This window comes from Rhipicephalus sanguineus, chromosome 2 (assembly GCF_013339695.2).
Source record: "Rhipicephalus sanguineus isolate Rsan-2018 chromosome 2, BIME_Rsan_1.4, whole genome shotgun sequence".
Classification (NCBI taxonomy): Eukaryota; Metazoa; Arthropoda; class Arachnida; order Ixodida; family Ixodidae; genus Rhipicephalus; species Rhipicephalus sanguineus.
The window spans coordinates 57,191,717-57,212,574 of NC_051177.1; the positions used below are offsets into that span (position 1 = coordinate 57,191,717).

General features: G+C 48.7%; 1 protein-coding gene across 1 annotated transcript; it reads right to left on the bottom strand.

Moving 5' to 3' along the window:
• Nucleotides 1-1,384: 1,384 nt before the first annotated feature.
• Nucleotides 1,385-2,644, bottom strand: LOC119381611 (serine/threonine-protein phosphatase 2A regulatory subunit B'' subunit beta). The gene is made up of 2 exons (XM_037649385.2): nt 2,279-2,644; nt 1,385-2,218 (listed from the first exon to the last, which is right to left on the bottom strand). The coding sequence occupies exons 1-2, from the start codon at nt 2,642-2,644 to the stop codon at nt 1,385-1,387; spliced, it is 1,200 nt and encodes a 399-aa protein (XP_037505313.2).
• Nucleotides 2,645-20,858: the final 18,214 nt, after the last annotated feature.

The following is a 20,858-nucleotide window of genomic DNA, read 5'->3' on the forward strand; positions in this document are numbered from 1 at the left end:
GCCTGGCAGAACAAAACAAAACCATGACAAATTGCTGCAATGTTATAGAGCCCCTGCTGAGCGATAGCCTCCTCTGCAATGCTCGAACGCAAGACGCACAGGCGTGGAATAGGCAGCCCACACCGCAGGTAGCCTGCAGTGCGAGCTCATGACACACGGAGGACAGTCGTCCCAGTCTGCAGCCGACAGTAACCACTCTCGAAAGTGTGTGTGTGTGTGTGGGGGGGGAGGGCTAGCGCCCCCTTGCCCCCCCCCCCCCCCCGTAAATACGCCTATGACAATTGCCAAAGTGCTTCTTTACAACCCGCTGTTTCTTCTCAACAATAATTTTCGTTTTCATCGTTTGAGGGATAACTACCCACTAATAAATATATTTGGTTGGTGCCTTCGAAAAAGCGCGTTGTTCGCGCAATATGTAGTCTAATTGTAATTTCACACCAGTGACCTTTTTTTAAAATAAACGAAGTATTATTCAATTTAACTTGATGTACAATGACAATTTGTGCAAGAAATGCAAGCTCGGGCTAATTGATAACATAATGTTAACGTGCCAGGTACAATAGCTGGAATAAAAGCAATCAATACAAAATACAATTAATACTTGCAAAGGTGAAGACTGGCAAGAAAAAGCCTTTATTATTCGTGGAAAACATGTTACAGTTTTCGTTACTTCCATTAACAAACACCATACGAAATAATTTAATGATAAGAAGGAAATTACTTACGATATGTACAGTTGTCAGCAAGCTTAACTCGAACGCTTCGCAGCGTGGCCTGGTCTGGTTTGACTGATGTCAGCCGCGAAGCGCTGGGCGCTGCTGCCAAGATAGTACCTCGGTATGCTTTGACAGTATGTCGGCATGCATTGGTAACATCTCGGCAACAGAACCCAAAGCTACGTGGCGCTGGCGTCTTCAGCGCCGCGTAGCGATGCGGAGCGTTCGAGTTAAGCTTGCTGACGACTGCACTACTGGAAAGAACACTATTAACACCCCCCTCTCTCTTCCCCACCGGCTTATGCAGGGTGTTTCAGCAAACTTGCGCCCACTCTGAAAAAAACTAACTTAGCCCATAGTGCGGGTCGAATCGGCGCACTATTGTTCGTAGCCATATGGAGCACATCCCGATATATATTGCGTTGTATCACGCGCTGGGTTAACAAATATTACTTATTTCGCATTTAAATAGAAAGCTGCGGGGAATTAAAAGCACACATATATAACATAAAAGCACACATATATCCATAAGGAGGCATTGCGAAGGTTTGCCGCCCCCCCCCCCCCTCCTCCTACCCCCTCTCGAGAACAGGTTGATACGCCACTGGCCGTAAGTTATGGCTAGATAACCATAAATTTTATGCTCTCTAATGAGACAAAGACTGCACTTAAGGCAAGTCGTCGTCGGAGTAGTCATCTTTTTCGCCTTCTTCCATGAGAAGAGTGAACGTCGACTTGGCAAACTGTTCCCACTGCGTGAAACCACTGCGCGAACGTTCTGTGTCGAACGGGTCGAAAACCTCGTGATGGATAAACTCGTAGGTGTTGATGAAAGTGTTGAAGAACACAGAAGCAAGCGCACACCGTTTAAGGTCCGACAGAGCGAAACTGCTGTACGACTTGGGCTTCACTAGATCAATCATCTGACGACAGATGTCTTCGAAAGACGCAGGATCGTTCATCAACAGAGACACGCGGTCGTACTGTTCGTGGAAGAATGTCTCGAGTTCATACATCGTTATTTTACCATCGCCATCGAGATCTAGCCGGTTGAACCAGTACTCGACGCTCCTTGGGTGCGACTTGTCCTTCTCGGCGAGCAGGAAGACGACGAAGTCAACGTACGTCATAGCTGACGTACTGAGCAAGTCAAACACTCTATCAATGGCCTTTGGTACCAGGGCGCCTTTTTCGTACCGCGCCAGGTCTTCCTTGCTCAACAGACGATCGTTGTCCTTGTCCAGCGAGTTGAACATCGTGTGGATGACGTAGGCGTCCTTGTAAGAAAAGGCCCCTTCCACGTTCATGAAGTCGTCGTTGAGTTTCAGAGCGTCAAGTTGCGAGAGGAAGTCGCTGCGTCGCAGCTCTGCCATGCCGAGGCGCCACGTCCACGTCTTTCCGAGCTCGAAAAACAGTCGAGCCACCACGGTGTCGATGTACACGCTGTGTGATCTGGTCACTTCCTTGAGAAACGAGAGCCCGCTGTGGGTGTCGATGAGGTCCTGAATGAGGTCCTTGAAATCGCAAGGCTACAGGAAAGTACGGCGGCCCTTGGTAAGCACGTACACAGCCTTGGACAGTCTGTCATTGCCGGCGACTTGGTGCATCTTGCGACAAAATTCGAGTAGAGCCTGCCTAGTAGGTGTCTTGGAGATGGCCTGGTACATGGGAAACTTGAGGTACACTGGCAGCTTGCAGATTTTGATGATCCTCTCCATGTCTTGTGGTTTCAACTGACGCCGTCCGATCTGGCACAATTCAGCGGACACGTTGGCGACCAGATCGGGGTCTACCTCGGTGGACAGCACGCTGAGGCTGGCGACTAGGGGCGTTGTCCTGTCCAATCCCCCACTGCCACCCCCGTTGTCCTCCTGGTCGCCAGTATTCTTGACGGGGACGCCGGCACCATGGCTCGGGTGAGACGCCATACAAAACGGCGTGCGTTGACTCATTTCAATTGGTGTGCCTCGACCTCCACGGGATGAGGAGCTGCACACAGAAGTGCAAGAGGGCAATTATAGTGAGCACGAACATGCATGATCTGTCGAAGACGGACTCTTACAGAGTGGCGGTGAAAGGCCGGTATGCCGCTGTCTGTGGGAATTCGAAAGTGATAGGCTATGATTGACTGCCTAAAATATTAGTCCTACTCACCAACTACAACGCGCTGCGCTAGCGAAATGGCTTCTCTCTTATTCAAAATAAAGAGCAGGCGGTGAGCTAAACCGCTTTTCCACTGAAGAAGCTGGTATGATAACATGTTCACTGCGATGGGAAATTGCTTACATACAATGTGCAATGACAAGCGAGCCCAGAACGGTTCTCCGTTAGCAGACTGGCTGTGTTAGCTCTGCGCATTTCCCCCATGTTGCTAGAATGGAACTCGAAAATAAAATTTTTCATTCATTGTGCGCGAGATGTCATCTAAAACGGGTCAATAAGCTACCTTCGAAGGTTTTGCAACTCGTCGTTATCAGCTCTTGAAAAAAACGCAGCAAGCTCCTCACGCCAAGACAAATGGAAGTTAGAGCTGGGATCGCGTGCATAGCAACTTAATGGTCAACACTACCTAACGCGCTCTGTCTAACCTTGTAAGCTGAGCCAGGGTTTTCCGCTGAGCAACAACGGTTTCGATAAATTGAAATAAATCAAAACGAAGGTTTATAGTGTAGGAGTCACCACACCATCTCTTTTCGCACCCATCAGGCCGAGAAGCATAGCTTATTTGATGTGCTGAAATGTCTTCTCTGTGCCTCAACAGCTGGAAGGTATAATTGTTGCTGGGGCCCCCAAACGAAACCTACACCACAAACAGAAGTTGTCATTGAAATTCACACGTTGTTTCCGGTGATAACAGCTTATAGACGTTTGCGCACGTTAATTACCTGTCATGTACACCTGTTTACCGGTCAGTACTTCAACTCAGCAGCCAAGAAATGCCAATAAGAACAAAATGGTCTTTTGAACTCGGCAGCCAATAAATAGTACAAAATGCGCTTTTGAATTGACGTAATAAGCCCATAATGCTTTCTATATATGGTGTAGTCGAATAAAGGTGTGGGTATTCATTCGCTCAACATAGCTCCGAGTCGCGTGTGTAGATGCGGTAAGCGTCTGTCAGTATCTTGCATCGTACATGGTGTCAGAAGTGACCGCCGTTCACTCTCTGTAATGGCGGACAAGCCCGACCATGGGCCGACGCTGCATTTGCCGGGGTACCTCAACAGACACCGAGCTTCGACTTCGACCCAAGTGCGTGGTCCACCTGGCTTAAGCAGTTCGAGGACTATGCCTACGCTACAGGAATGCACCGAGCTACCGACTATGTTCGGGTACGAACGCTTGTTTATTGCATGGGTGCTCAAGCTCGACGTGTGCTGGCGTCTTTCAACATGTCGGCTCAAGAAGTTCAGTCGTACAGCGTAGTAAAAAGCAAGGTCACCTTGTTATTCGTTCACCCGCTAAACGAAGTTCACGAGAGTTATCGTTTTCACAAACGAACGCAGCAAGCAGACGAAAGCGTCGATGCTTTTTATTCCGCGTTGCGAAACATGGTCAAAAGATGCAACTATGGCTCAGCGTCCCTCGAGGACAGGCTCGTTCGAGACCGATTTATCATCGGGTTGTTGGACAGCGGTTTATCGCAACAATTCTGCCGCACTTCTGACTTGACGCGTGACAAAGCGCTCCTGCATGCACGGCTGCATGAAGATGCCGAAAGAGAAAAACGTGAACGAGAAAACCAGTTATCTGGGCCAGTCGCCGTGGATGCAGCGAAGCACAAGCCAGTGAAAATAGTGACGGAATCGAGCGTCAGGATCAAGAGAAACCCCCTTGCCGAAGCGACGCGCGGATCGCGTCACTTCTGCGGACGAGAAGTGCACCAACGGAAGCTACGTCCTGCCAAGAAAGTCTTTTAGAAGTTCTGCAGAAAGAAACACTTGAAGCAGTTTGCATAGCCAGGCAACGTTCGCACCGCTCACAGTACATGCCATTGAGATACATGCTGTCAGTCGTTAAGCGAACGCTAACTTCGTTCGGGTTCACGTGAATGGAGTCCCACTCAAGTTCAAGGTCGAGTCAGGAGCAGAAGTTACCGTCGTTCAAAGCACTTTTCCGGGAGCACCGTCTCGACTCGGAAAACCGGAGGGTCACCTCTCAGGTCCAAGAAATTATGCTTTGAATATCACTGGCCAATTCAAAGCTACGTTCGAGTGGAAGAGCCGCGCCTGCGTACAGTCGGTGCATGTCATGCCTTCGCAGTCTATGCCTCTACTAGGCTACCCTGCTATCGCATTGATAGTCGTGAAATTCATCGATGCCGTACAGCGACCAGAAAAGCCAGCCAGCTCTGCAAGCGACGCAACCTTTGGCCAGGATATAGTGTACTCCTCCCCTAGGGGAGGAGTACACTATTCTACTCAAGCCAAATGCCAGGCATTCACTCTCAGTGTACCTTGCAGAATTCCCATTCCTCTGTACGACAGAGCTGGACCAAATGGAAAAACAAGGGGTCATCAGGAGCATTACGATGCCGACGCCATGGTGTGCCGGTCTGGTCACAGTACCGAAGGCATCAGGCAGCGTCCGAATACGTGTGGACTTGCAAGGAAATTCTCCGTGAAAGGCACTTGCTTTCAACGGTCGATTGGGTTCTCGAGCACCTGGGCGACGCAAAGGTGTTCTCGAAACTCGACGCGACAGCAGGATCTCACTAAGTGCGGTTGTCTCAAGAATGCCAAGAGTATACCACATTCATCATGCCATTTGGACGCTACTGCTGCTGTCGTCTGCCTTTTGGTGTGACCCCAGCGCCGGAGTATTTTCAGCGAGAAATGGATCGCATTCTAGAAGGACAACCAGACGTCAGCGTGATAGACGACATCCCGATTTTTTGGAAAAGAACGTGAATAGCACGACAAGCGACTTGTTGAGGTTCTTGAATATCTGAGGAGAGCCGTAATTAAACTTAACAAATCGAAATGCTGCTTCGGTCAAGACAAAACAGACTTCCTGGGTGTGGTCATCGACGCCAACGGTATCTCGCCAAGTCCCAGCAATATCGAATCACTGTGCAACTTAGAGCCGCCCAAGGACGTTGCTGGTGTTAGACGCCTCCTCGGCGTGGCTAATCATATAAGTTGCTTCCTGCCCAACCTTTCGCAGGCAACCGCCCCTATTCGCGCCTTGCTAAGCGAGAAAATTGCATGACAATGGGGATCGCTTCAAGAGACAGCTTTTAACCGGGTCAAGGCGATACTCACCTCGGACCTATGCGTCGTGAAGTATCATCTCGTTCGTAATATCCTTTGTATCATGCGACGCGAGCTCATTTGGATTGGGAACTGTTCTTCTTCAAGAACCATCGAAGGAGCGACGCGCGGTAGCGTTTGCGTCATGGTCGCTAACTGACGCAGAACAACGCTACAGCCAAACAGAGAAAGAAGCGTTGGTGGTAGCATGGGTAGTGCACCGTTTTGACCAGTACGTGCGGGGCCTCAACTTCACGGAGAAAACTGATTACCAGCCGCTGGTGACACTACTTAAAAACGCCGACTTGGACAAGATGCATCAAACTTATGCGCTACCAATTTGACGCGGTCTCTGTTCTGGGCAAACAGCTAAAGAGCTCCGGACGAGAAGCCGTCGATCAGTCTAGTGGATAGTAGAAGAGTATGTGGAATTGCGAGTTGCAGCGGTCACTGAAACGAAGCTATTTACTGCAGATGATGTCTGCAGGCAACAGTAGCGCCACGGCCGCTACATAAAAAAAACAGTTATGTAGCGGCCGTGGTAGCGCATAGGCAGAAACTTTTTTCGGGGGGAAGGGGGGGGGGGTCAATTATGCTTTATGTATGTACGGGCGTGAGTTCGTTTGTGTGCGTGCATATACACATATGAAAATTGAAAAAAATTTCGGGGGACACTGACACTGCTCTGTCAGCCCGGTGACACTGACTGCTCTGACAGGGACGACGAGCGTGTTCACTCGGATTATAGTGTACTAGAACACTATAACTCGGATCTTTCAGCGAGTCGGGTCGAAGAGCGAGAAACCGCTCGTAGGACTCCTTACCGTCGTGTAGCGACAGCAGACGGGCGGCTACTGACATGGGAGGTGCCTGATTGCGGTGCTGAAGAAGCGCTTCGGCGCGGTCACAGAGGTGGTCCCCTTGCGTGCCTGTGGTCCAGCCAAGGAGGTTAAAAAAAATTGCTGGAGTGGCGATTATTGCGCAATAGTGAAGCAGTGCCCACCAAAAGATGGCGGCTGCGCCCGCCATCTTACTAGGGGCATGATAAACCATCGGCGTTTGGCGAAGGAAAGCGAGCGTTTTCCACGCACGCCAGAGAAGTTTAACATGGCAACTTTTACGGGTCAGATACTGCTGCAAGTGTGTCTTTGTGTTACTAGTTTTCGTTACCAAGCCTCAAAGTCATGGCAAATTTTATTGGACATCAATCGTCAATACTCCTCTCGACGGGTTACTTTTGTCGGCAACAACGATCTTTTATTTTGTACTTAACGTAGTGTTTACACTAACAGATCAAAGCCGTTTGATCTCCAAGTAGGCACCACCAGAAAAGAGCATGTTTCCGAGCTCTTTGGTGGGCAAAAAATCACAGCATATCCACGGAGTGAATGATGATGAGTGGGCGAAGCTGCGGAGGTTCATCGGTAAACCGTGAATCTTCCGTGAATTCTGCCCAGTACATCATCACCGACGTGAGATCGGGCGCGTTTATACTAAAGGTTCGATGAGTTATGACGACTTGCAGCTCACTTTAATTTTACATATACGCTGTGAATTTTCATTGTTTAGAAAACCATTGCTTTAGAAAACATCTGGCGTCTTTCGTTAAGCAGCTGGCGTCTTTTCGTTTTGCTTTAGAAACATCTGGCGTTCTTCCGTTTTGCTTTTACAAAACATCTGGCGTCTTTCGTTGGTTTATTTCATCAATCAACGGCGTTTTGAACAAAATTTTTATTGTTTAATCACACACAGGAGAAATCTCACCAGGCACTACCTTGGAGGTAAAGAATGGCTGCTAATGGGAATGAGAGACAGAAGAAGTCGGCTTTTAGCTACCGCTGCGAATTTTTTATTGTTCAACAACGCACAGGAAAAATCTCCCACCGGCACCACCTTGGAGGTCAAAGCGTAAGACTGGTTACGCACTACGACTACGACTACGAGGGACGAACGGGTGCCGCCTTAAGGAGCTTCGCCCCTAAAACTGGCTTCACTTTCGCTGGCAAGGCGTTTCGAGAGCTTCCACTCCAGAATTTTTTTTAACCTCCTTGGGTTACCCCTCGGGTTAACCCCTCGGGTTAACCCTCCTTGGGTTAACCCCTCGCGCGGCCATGGCGATGCGTTGCCGCTCGCGAGCCACGGGCGTCGAAAAGGAGGAGGATGGTTATGATGGTGGTGGTGTGGCTTTTAATTGCACATATCCACACTGCGAATGAGAATCGGGTTGGGATGATGATGATTATGATGATAACGATGATGATGTTTTGTATTCCTCTAATTAACATTACACGTACCCCCAATGAGGGATATGGGCCAGGAATTTTAGCTTCCTGCTTTCCCTGCTCTACGAGTACATGACGAGGTACCAAATAGAGCGAAGCTGTTTAAACTATCGGTTACTTGTGCTCCGTCGGGCAAAACTCCACAGGTGAGTACGTACCGCAGGAATTGGGCAAGCCCCACTACCGAGTACTCTGCTCGGCGAAGTGGAGCACGTGAAACATGTGAAAGAGAGAGGAAGAGGAAATAGAGAGAGTTAAAGAAAGAAAAATAGAGAAAAAGAAAGCGACTGAAAGAAAGAGAAAAATAGAGAGATACAAGGGGAATAAAGAGATAAAAAGATAGAAAGACAGAGGACTATAATAAAAATAAACAGACACGAAAAAGAGATTAAAAAAACAGAGAGCAAGATAGAAAGATAAATTGAAGTAAATATGGAAGAACTTGCGCACGTCTTTCGATTACTTTCTAACTCAGTCCCACGTCCAGCTCTACGTCAGGAATGTTAAAGATATTATTCGACATCTATCCAGAAGATCTTCTTAACGTCGTCAACCACTTACTTGGAAATGGTTCGGTTCCTCCTAACTGCAGACTTGCGAAAATTGTTCCCCTGTTTATAAAACAGGGAGCGGGAATGCAGATAGACAACATTTGACCTATCGCCCTGACGTCGCATGTAGTAAATTAATAGAAAGAATACTGTACACAAAAATTATGAAGCTTCTAACACATAATGCCAGATTGGATTTAGACCCGGTTGCTCGATATGGTGCACGCATGTCGATTTAGACGCTCGTATTAAGTTTGCCCGGCACAGGCGGCAATATGCGGTCTTAGTAATCCTAGATTTAGCTAAGGCATATGGTAGCGTTGAATATATCATTCCCCTCGATGCCCTGAAAGACTTAAACTTTCCGCAATATATTACAAATTGGATGTGTTAATTTTTAAGATGGAAAGTTTCATTGCTCCCAACGAGGCGTTTCAACGTCAAATTATAGACAGAAAAGAGGTGTTCGCCAGGGCTCTGTTCTCTCCCCTGTTTTATTTAATATTTTGTTAAGCTCAATTCTATAGTGTGATCAGGTACACGTTTATGTGTATGCAGATGATATTGCCTTTTTCGCGTCCGACTATGATATAAACTTACTGCATACAACACTGCAATACATTTAGCAACATTAAAATCCTGGTTTGAACATATTCGAATGACACTAAGCGTTACCAAAAGTTCCTCAAGTATACGGTATTAAATATCTAGGTGTAATATATGATGACATACTGAGCTGGCGTAGTCACACAGGGCATGCTAAAGTTAAGGCAACACGCACTGTGTAAATGAAAAGTAAACTTGGCGGGCTCCGTTCAGGGCTATGCAGAGATACTTTGATCATGATCTATCGCATGTATGTTCGCCCAATGCTTGAATTTGGTTGTGTACTATTCTCTGGTGAGCCAGTATTCAAGATAAACCTTTTGATTCTTTTAGAGCGAGCAGCTCTTCGGAGTTGTCTTGGCGCACCAAAATTTGCAGCTAACAATGTTTTATATCAAGAAGCTCGGATGCCCACGCTTGCTTGCAGATTCAGTATTTTAGCAGTTAAAACATATTTAAAATTTTATTAATCTACTCTAAGACGGTAGCAGTTCGCATTTTTACCGAATCGAGTGCTTTTTTCAATTAGCATTGGTCCCATGCACATAAACTTCAGGTTTTGTTTGTACAAACTCTGCTAGATCATTTAAATGTTAATATATGCGAGATCATTCCGTCAGATATTGAATATAAAAATATAATTCGATTACATATTTCCGACAAATGCCAAAATCCTGCCCTCTAAGTATTTGATTGGCATGTTAAAAGACCATCACTTAGAATTAGGAATTAATAATATAATTGCAACGAATGCATCTATGAGTGATAAGAAAGCAGGTGTGGTAATTTTTTTCTCAATCATTATCCTGGTCATATTCACTACGCCTCCGAGATTATACACCCATATTTGAAGCGGAATTAGTGGCAATTATTTTAGCTCTTAGAAAACTTCCAGCAAATAATTCGACAGCTGTTATAGTGACTGATTCGTTATCCGTATGTTCATATATCTCACTTCTTCGCAGTCAGTCGTACATTTAAATCGTTAATCCCTGCGAACATTCGTCCAGTGAATTGCTATGGGTGCCAGGACATCATGGTACACTTGTAAACGAGGAGGCTGACTCGCTCGCGCGAATATCCTTAGATGGTCCGATTTTGTCAGTTATGCCTCTTACAGCTTATGTTACAGGGGCGAGGTTCAGAAAATTCTCTCTTGAAAATTCATCAAAAGTTGAAATACCGAAATCAAAATTTTCGCACCTGCATTTCACGTGAGATAATAAATTGTGTCCCACGCAAACTAAGAAGTATCCATCGGAAAATTACGATGCCGTATTTCACCGCTTAATTTTTATTTAAACAGGTCTGCTCTGGTGCCATTCCCTATATGCACTAGCTGTAACGAACCTGAAAACATCGACCATTTTCTACTAAGCTGTTGCCCCTCAAAACTCAAAGGAAAAAGTACTTCGAAGTTTTATTTAAAAAAATAGGAATTTCACTAAGTACTCTAAGTATTCTTTCCTTTGGGGCTGCTTCATTGGAATATAGTAACAGGAACGTCTGCGGCGCCCGCTGCGAGTTCCTGGGTGACACAAGGATATTACCTTGTTAATGCATGAATAATCACTATTCGGTATTAGGAAAATTTTTTAAAATCATGTATTCAGAATTATTTTTAATTTACAACATTTATTTATTTATTTATGTAATTTTTCCGTGTCACTAAAATTACGATGTCCTTTCTACAAAAATAAAAAATAAAATAAAATGTGACTTTTTCCTTTCCCTGCCTTTGCCTTAATGTTTTATCTACATTAACCACCGGCTTCAAGCAAGCAAGCAAACTGCCCGTCTCTGGTCTCCGGCTTTACGGAGGTAAAGTAATAGTTCTTGCTTTGCAACAATCTGTGGTACTCGACCGCCAATGTCGTCGAAAAACTACGTGGCCATAACCGCGAATATTAAGCAATGACGCGAGAGGTCCAAGTAAGCGAATGTATGAGGCAGACTTGGCGCCCCGTCGTGGATGATTAGGAAGGGGACGCACCCCCCCTCCTTCCCGGCGCTCACTCCTATCATTACTGCGAGGACAATCATTTTGTGTCAAGGATTATTTTCATGCGATCAGATATTGTAACTGAGATCAAGATTTATTTGAAAGGATGCTTTCTGGGTTTCATTTTACAGCGAAAGCTGTTATGAGATCCCAACAAGGACCGTTTTCGCGCCGTAGTTGTCCGCCGCCGCCGGTGTCCGTAACCGCTATCGCGCGAAATAAGAAAAAGAAAAACGAGGTCAGAAATATTTTCCAGGATGGAATGGGCTTCGAACTTAGGCCCGCTGCTTTGGAGCCCAGTATTCTACCTCAGAGCCATACCGGTGCTTGAAACTGCTTTGCAAAAAAAGTCACAGTTTCGCCGCAACGGCGAAGCAATGAATGCGACAGCAATAAATTGGAATGTAACGCGAAAAACGGAAAGCAGCTCGAAATTGCTAGCGCGTTGCTCGTGCCCAAAGGACGCACGAAAAGGACGCACGCAGGACGAGCGCGAACTAATGCGTCACTGCTCGACACTTGAAGCGCACTGCTCAAACATAAAGCAGGACGCACGAAACGAACGAACAGGTACACACAAGACGAGCGCGAAGTAATTGTCACAGCTGTTACTTATTTCTGTTCGAACAGCGGGCTCCTTTCGCAAACGCGGCCGCTGCAGCGAGCGAAGCGAAGCACCCCACCGGCCGCCCCTTCTTTCCTAGAGATAAGCGCACGAAAGCGACCACGCCCTGTAGGACGAAGAGCAACGGCATTCGCAGGAGCGAGGCGACGATCTTTAAAGCGTGCCACACGCGCGCACATCGCGCCATCTATGCGGCAACTAAGAAAGCATGCTGAAGTGCATGGTGTATATCATAGAGTTTCTTACAATAATACCTAGAGGGGAATCTGGCGCTAATGTCTACGCGGGCTCCTTGAGACGCGCTGCAACCACCATGGGAATGATGGGAAGTACAGGCTTCGGATTTGCTTCGGATGGATTAGGTTCTTGAGATTCGCAACGCTTGTTTGCCGAGTGTAAAACAAAGTGATATGAAGTTAATTCCAATTAAAACTTGCTTAATTCTTTTGTATGTAAAACATATTGCAAAAAGTTTGCGTGACAGTGAGATGGAACTCAAACCTGAACAAATTCAACCACCAGGGTATGCATTACTCTGCAACTGTGTTCCAGATTTGGCATCACCAAATAATGAATTATTTTTGTACAACACTTGAAAACAAACACGCTTGTTTTTCTCTCGAAATTACGCATTATCTATTTATGGAAATAACAGTACTGTGTTGAGTGAGAAACACTTAACGTATCATCTGCTGCGATGCCTGGTGCGTCTGTTCAAGTGGTCTGCCTCCAACGCATCTCTCGTTTTGTCGTGAAGTCGAGTCAGAGGAGCGCGACGGTGCGTCTACTTAGCTTCGCCGTCGTTTTGCAGCTGATTTGAACTGGTTTTGGTAAGACGCGCTTATCAAACAAACGGGAACTCGATGCAGTTTGCTGCACTGACATGGGACGCTACATCTGTGCGCAGCGGTGAGTGCACGACGCTTTGCTAAAACTTTCAAATACAACCTGTAAAGCTGCAGCGTCGCAGCAAACCAAGAGATCTAGCGGTCTTCAGCCTCTTTGAACAACAAAGGCGCTGCTTGAATGCTTTGAAACGCACCAGTTATGTTCGGGGGACGATTTCCCCAGTACGGATCAACGGTGACTAATCGCAGACGGCGCGTGACGGAAAAGGGGCGCTCGGAAGGGCCATTAGGCCGTTCGTCTCTACCCGCGCCTTTGTAGCCGAACCCCGCGACCTTTTGTCGACCGCTCCTTTCGCGGCGGAGTCACCCGTACGGCGGAAGCGATCTCACGGAGACTGACAATGTGAACAATGTGTCGCCGTCGCGACGGTCCTCACTGAAGGAGCACCGATGTGGTTTTGCAGTAATTGCAACAGGCGGCGGCATCTTGTCGCAGACAAGGTTCGAGACGGCATAGTAAACTGGGCACGTTGGTGTGGTGCATTTCAGTGTACGTTGACTGTGTATGTGATTGATGGCGTTTTAGTTGGCTTGCCGCATAGTGAGGGCAGCAAAGCGTGGGAACGCGGAAGCGGAGACACGTCTCTGAGAGAAACAAAGTTCTCTGCTTCATTGGTGGAGTATCAGAAAGGGTTGGTCCCGTAAGGCGGTCTCAGACGAGACAGGGGGGATTTAAAGGAAGAAATAGGAGAGGAGGGGGGGAGCTTGGTGCTCGACGGAGAGATTGCGGAGGGGACAGAGGTCGTGCTTGGCGCCGACTCTGATCCAGGGACGAAGGATTTTCTCTTAAGGGCTTGAACGCTCGGTGCGGGCCCAGCCCAGTTGTTGTCGCGAGAGCTGTTCAGTGGCCGCCCCGGCCTTTGTTTTGTCATAAAGTGTGTAAATAAACTCAAATTTACCAGGATCTTAACAACCGAGCCTGTCCAGTCCTTCAACGTGTCGCCACGGTCATCCGAACCATCGGGATCACCTCTATCGACCCAAATTTAACTGGCGTAGTCGACAGGATGACGTGGCGGCTTCCTGGAGGACAATGAGACATCCTGCAGTCCTGTGTATACACACACAAACCTAAGCAAAGAAAGGTAGGGCGGAGAACCGAAAAAAAAAGGTACCTCGGAACGGTGCATGCAAGTATGCAGTTCGAGAAGGCTGAACGTGAGACAACACCGAGTGCGGCAATCAACTGAGCTGCAGTCAAGATCGGCAGCGTCCTCTCCCCGGACATTGACACCTCACCCGGAGCGGCTGGTGACTGCTGGAGCGACGAGGATTGCGAGAGGCATCGCACGATCGACCGTCGTCCCAAACAAGAAGGCAGAGACTGAACGGTACGAATACGTCCACGTACATTGGAAAGCGGCTCCCATGATCTGCCGACTGAGGCCTCGACGAGGAGCCAGCGTGGCGACGCAGCTACCGACAGAAATCACAGGTGGGTCCCTGTTCTGTTTTCTCCGGGAGCACCATGGCGACTAGGGTGACCAGAAGTCAGAGGGCAGATGGGACTAGTGAGAACCACGAGCTTGATCGTGATGAGGCATCGGTAGATACTGATAGCGCACATGTGCGTGCTGTAGAAAGCGCCGATCCAGCTGTACAAGTTCGTGTAAAGGAGCTGGAAATAGAAGCGCTAAAGCTCCAAATCGAGCTGCAAAAATTGAAGCTTCAATCGCACGCGAGCAATGAAGTGGGGCGGAGTGACAGGTGTGGTTTGGCGCGGTATGCGGATCAGTTGCGAGCAGTTCTTCCGCCAATGCCGGTTTCCGATGAGCTCGTGCCGGCGTGGTTCCGGAGCGCAGAAAACATGCTGAGAAGCTGCGACATCCCTGACGAGGTACAAGGCGCTATCATAGTGCCATTTTTGAATGAAAATAGCCGCACATTGGTGGCAAATCGAGCTGAGGACCGAGTACTTTCGTACCAGGAGGTTCGTGACCTCGTCCTGCATGAACTAAAGCTCACCCCTGAGGAGTACAAACGCCGCCTTTATGCCTGCCGGAAAGGAGATGAGACGTGGGGACAGTTCGCCACTAGGCTCGAGATTTTGCTTGATTATTATCTCCGTAGTAGAGAGGTCAGTAATGTTCAGGAGCTGCGGGCATTGATCATTTCAGACCGGGTCAAGCAGTTGATGCGCGAAGACATGCGCACATATGTGCTACAGCACGAGACGGCGGAATGGCTTAGACCTCATGACCTCGCGAAACTGGCGCAGAAATATGACGAGAGCACGAGTAATAGAAAGTCAGGTAAAACAGCCAACGGTAGTTCGAAGAATGGTGAAAAGTTCGATCGCCGCACGACAGACAGGCTATCGCAGGGAAACGAAAGAACGGGTGTCCGCTGCTATGCATGCGGCGAGAGTGGACACTATCGGTGGCAATGCTCGCAAACGACAATTCCACCCGCGGAACAGGGACAAGACCGTGTCCCTACGGAGAGACTCGCCGCGAGGGTAGCGTGTGAACCGGCAGTGGAGAGCATAATCCCCGAAAGGTGCTATGCCGGTGTGTCAAGATTAACATGGATCGACTTGATAAGTGCGGGGCGCAAGTTCACCGCGTGCTTAGATTCAGGATCAGACATAACAGTGATCAGGAAGGCGTTAGTTCCGGAAGGGGCAAAACTACAGGGAGTAGGCAGAGTGAGTTTGAGAGGGGCATTTGGGCAGGCTGTCCCCGTTGACCTGATGTACGTCCCTTTGGCACTGCATATCCCAGAAGGAGGTATTACTCCGGAGCTGATGGAACTGTGCGCGGTTACTGAGAAACTCGCGGAAGGAGTAGACGCTCTCTTAACGCCGGACACGCTAAAGAAGCTTGAACAGCTTCAAAGAAACTCGCGGGAACTGGCGATTCATATTGTGAGGGCGGAGCGGAATTCCGCTGAGGAAGTTGATCACGAGGATGAAAAGAGTGCTCAGGAGACGCCGGAGCACCGGCAAGATTCAATGGGGTCGCGAACAGGACGGGTAACGGCGAATGAGGCGGGTAATGAGATCTTCGTAAAAGAGCAACGGGAGGACAGCTCCCTGCGTTTGCCATGGGTGCAGGCGCGTGAGGGTACACACGGAATGTTCACAGAGGGTGAGTTATTGTTCCACCGGGAACTCTTGGACGGGAGGCAGTGTTACCAACTTGTCTTACCTGAAACACGTCGCAATGAAGTGCTGGTGCTCGCTCATGATGTACCTTCCGGTGGGCATTTTTCAGGAAGGAAAGCGAAAGAACGCGTTCGTAGTGCATTCTCTTGGCCAACAATGGCGGCGGACATTAAAAAGCCTTGTGAACCTTGCCTTACCTGCCAGAAATTCGCGAATAGAAAGGTGGCCGATCGAGTGCCAATCACTTAATAAGTGTGCCGATGCCTTGTCGCGCTTTGTCAGTTTTTTCTTTCTTTTTTTTTTAGATTAGCCAGACAGCGAGAGCATTGTGCCTATATGTTGACTAATTGCCATGGTGCTTCGAGGAATGTACAGTACAGGGTCCAACCTGCGAGTGACGTTCCAAACAGTGCGCGGGTGTGCCTGCTTGAATGCATTTCGGTGTGTGTGTCGTGTGTAGAAACCCCCCTCGTGCTATTATGCGTGACTTCATGCGTTTGACTGACCACAAACAATAGGGAAGGGGCCATCCGGCATGACGCTCGGTAGTGATGTTGGGGAATCTTCTATAACGTGTTTAGTGTTTGTTTATTTGCTTACTTGCCTAAGCGAGATGAAGCGTTGTCGGTGCCTTCCAATGTGAATACCCCCCCCCCCCGCATGGAATTTTGAAGTTGAATGTACAACAAGCGTACATACAACATTCTTGGGTTGGAAGGAGTTATGTTCGGGGGACGATTTCCCCAGTACGGATCAACGGTGACTAATCGCAGACGGCGCGTGACGGAAAAGGGGCGCTCGGAAGGGCCATTAGGCCGTTCGTCTCTACCCGCGCCTTTGTAGCCGAACCCCGCGACCTTTTGTCGACCGCTCCTTTCGCGGCGGAGTCACCCGTACGGCGGAAGCGATCTCACGGAGACTGACAATGTAAACAATGTGTCGCCGTCGCGACGGTCCTCACTGAAGGAGCACCGATGTGGTTTTGCAGTAATTGCAACAGGCGGCGGCATCTTGTCGCAGACAAGGTTCGAGACGGCATAGTAAACTGGGCACGTTGGTGTGGTGCATTTCAGTGTACGTTGACTGTGTATGTGATTGATGGCGTTTTAGTTGGCTTGCCGCATAGTGAGGGCAGCAAAGCGTGGGAACGCGGAAGCGGAGACACGTCTCTGAGAGAAACAAAGTTCTCTGCTTCATTGGTGGAGTATCAAAAAGGGTTGGTCCCATAAGGCGGTCTCAGACGAGACAGGGGGGATTTAAAGGAAGAAATAGGAGAGGAGGGGGGGGGAGCTTGGTGCTCGACGGAGAGATTGCGGAGGGGACAGAGGTCGTGCTTGGCGCCGACTCTGATCCAGGGACGAAGGATTTTCTCTTAAGGGCTTGAACGCTCGGTGCGGGCCCAGCCCAGTTGTTGTCGCGAGTGCTGTTCAGTGGCCGCCCCGGCCTTTGTTTTGTCATCAAGTGTGTAAATAAACTCAAGTTTGCCAGGATCTGACAACCGGGCCTGTCCAGTCCTTCAACGTGTCGCCACGATCATCCGAACCATCGGGATCACTTCCATCGACCCAATCATAACTGCACCCCACTACCCACGCCTCGCTAAGAACGAAACTGAAACTGTAAAAAAAGATTCGTAGACAATTCGCTAGCTAACGCTATCCAATCCGAAGCCTGTACTCCCCATCATTCCCATGGTGGTTGAACGATCGCAGCGCCAGTTTCCTCTCTAGGGTATTGTATGAAACTCTATGGTGTATATAAATAGCTCGCCGTTAGCAGGCTGAAAGCCGGTGCTGTCGTGGCCTAACGTCTAACGCGGCGGGCTGCAAAGCAAGAGGTCGCCCGTTCGATTCCGCGCGCCGAATTATTTTTCTTTGTGGCTTTTCTGTATATATACATACTTATACAAATACGGTGCATTACGGCGGCGGCGGGGACGGACATTTTCCAGCCGAGACTGTCCATATAATTGCTATCGCAATAAACGACCCTGTACAGGCTTCAGGTCGGGAAGGAACCACATTAACATCTGTAAAGTAGTGTGGTAGAAGAATAAAATAACAACCAGGCGTCACACGAGGCGAATTCTGTAAACCGGCGTAACACACGCGAACTGCGCAACGAGTGGGTTGTTGAATGCTTTTAACCTATCGCAAAGGGCTCTGCCATAATTCTTCATCGTATCCCCTCCCACTCAGCAGACGCTGGGACTGCGTCCGCGGAGGCTGAGTCCGTACCCATCACATACTCTGCAATACTGCAACATCAAAGGCTAGAACGCAGAGAGTACCCCCACCACATTCAAAGCTCAACAAACAGGACAGCACCGTACCAGAAGACTGCAGAGCAACACTTACACCCACGGTATACTGATGCACAGAGTGTACCCAACGTTGCACGACTACCTCTGCCCAATTTGCGGCGTACCTGACACCTTGGCCCACATGCTTCTCGCGTGCCCGTGCAGTATACAGACAGACACAACGCCTTCGCCGAATGCCTGTAACGCCGCTCAAGAAAACGAGGACCTTCTCGAAACGTGGGAGGCCAAGCTCGCCCCAGAGGACCTGGACCAACAGCGACGTCTCGCCGTCATGAGCCAAAGAGGCAGCGAAGGCCACAGAGTTCCTGGAATGAGGAGACCTCCTAGACGCGGGCCTAGCACCGCGACACCGTTTCGTGCAATAAACGTTTATTCCTCCTCCTCCTCATCCGCCACAGCATCAACAAAGTGCACATAATGCCTTACAGATGTTTAGCGGGTACCACGGTTCTCCGCAGAATGACAAAAAATGGCATAGTGGCTGCTTCCCTACTTAACAAAAGTTATGATGATTTATAGAGTAGTGGGCTCCTCGCAAGTGCACTTCTATTGTTTGCCAAGGAAGCCCGTAAGGCCCCCATGATCCATTTCCTCAGGGTCTCAATAAAGTTATTTCCCCCCTCTCTCTCTTTCTCACGTTAACGTATGTTATATAGCGTGGTGGCAAAGTGAAATAACGACCGGGCATCACACAATGCGAATTACGCAACTAATGGGTCGTTTAAAGCTTCCAACCGATTACAAAGGGCTCAGCCATAATTCTCCATCAACAGCCGTCATATCAACAAGGTGCACATAATGCCTTACAGATGGTACCTCGCTTCGCAGAATGACGAATAATGGCGTAGTGGGTGCTTCCCAACTTCACACAAATTATGGTTTGTGGCGTAGTCTGTACATTGCTAGTGCACTTGCCCCAAGAGGGTTTATGACGGGCTCTAGAAATGCCGCTCTTCCAGCCTTCGCTGTGACTGTGCTGCGCTTTCCGCGCAGGCCTGGCGTTTTTTAAATGCGTAGCATTCATTAGCGAACCTTTGGCATTTTGAGCGTTTCTATCTACGTACGCGTATCTATCTATTTAGCCGCCTACGTCTGGGCGCTCTCATGATCACCTCCTTAACTTGGTGTAGACGAAAATTGGTATGGGAGGGTAAGAGGATTTGACGATTATGACTGTCAGGTCATGACATGAATAACGTAAAAATCCTGTCGCGTACGTTGTCAAACCCTTTCCTCTAGACACGTGTGGCACATACTCGTTTACCATGGGCCGCGGTGTACGGGTATGCGCCACAGGTGATTGACAGTTTAAATCTATACCCAGGAACGGAGAGAACAGACAATGGTAATTAAAATCTGGAGCGTTAAGAAAAACCGACATCGGCCGCGTCAGTTTTTTCTTAAGTATGGAAATAATAAAAATTAGGTTTCCAGCAGGAATCAAACCCAAGCATTCTGCGTGGCAATCAGGTGTTCTACCACACAGCCACGCCAGGTCTATAAACTGGTTTGGAATAAGAGTTGAACGCGATAGCGAAATCCGGCCCATAGTGCGCACTTCAACCCCTAAGTGCATACTTATTAATGTGTATTGTTACACACACCCACACACGCACAGACACACACACACGCGCGCGCGCATGGTACGGGTTTTTTAGGGGCGAAGCTCCAGGCCAACTCCGGCGATTTTTCGATGTCGATGGATCTCATTGAAATTCGCTGGGTACGTTCCGTTGCACGTTTCCGTCATCTGTGCCAAATTACAGGCTTGAGACATGCGCAGATTGTTTGCAAATGAATTTTAAAGATTGTCTGCAAACGCCCTCCTGGCTTCCCACAATTATTGGCAACATTGCGTCTGTGACGTCAGTGTTGGCAAGGCGGCGGAAGTGACGCAGCCGAGGGCACCGCTAACTTCGGCGCTTAGGCCGCTACAGCGAGCGTCTGCTGTGCACAAGGCGACAGACAGCGTTGGTTTGGCCGGCGCTTCGCTGGTCGTCCTGGCTGTCACAGTTCATACTCCGCGCCGGCGTGACCGGCATGCCTTGCACGACTTCCGGTTCGTTCGTAACAACATCTACGTCATACGTAGACAGCACACTCGGTTGGGTTTCGGTTTCGGTGTTGCGTTTTTTTGCTTATTTAAAATTATTCTCCAATTTGCCGAGTATTTCTGCTATCGGGCGCGTAACAGGAGCGTCTCAGGAACATAAAAGCACCATTACTTTGACATGGCCAAAAAATCGCCGGAGTTGGCCTTTAAGGCGGCACCCGTTCGTCCCTCGTAGTCGTAGTCGTAGTCGTAGTAGTCGTAGTGCGTAACCAGTCTTACGCTTTGACCTCCAAGGTGGTGCCGGTGGGAGATTTTTCCTGTGCGTTGTTGAACAATAAAAAATTCGCAGCGTGCGCGTTAACTAAAACCCGAATTCTTCTGTCTCTCATTCCCCATTAGCAGCCATTGGCATGTTCCAGTAGGAAACGTTAGTA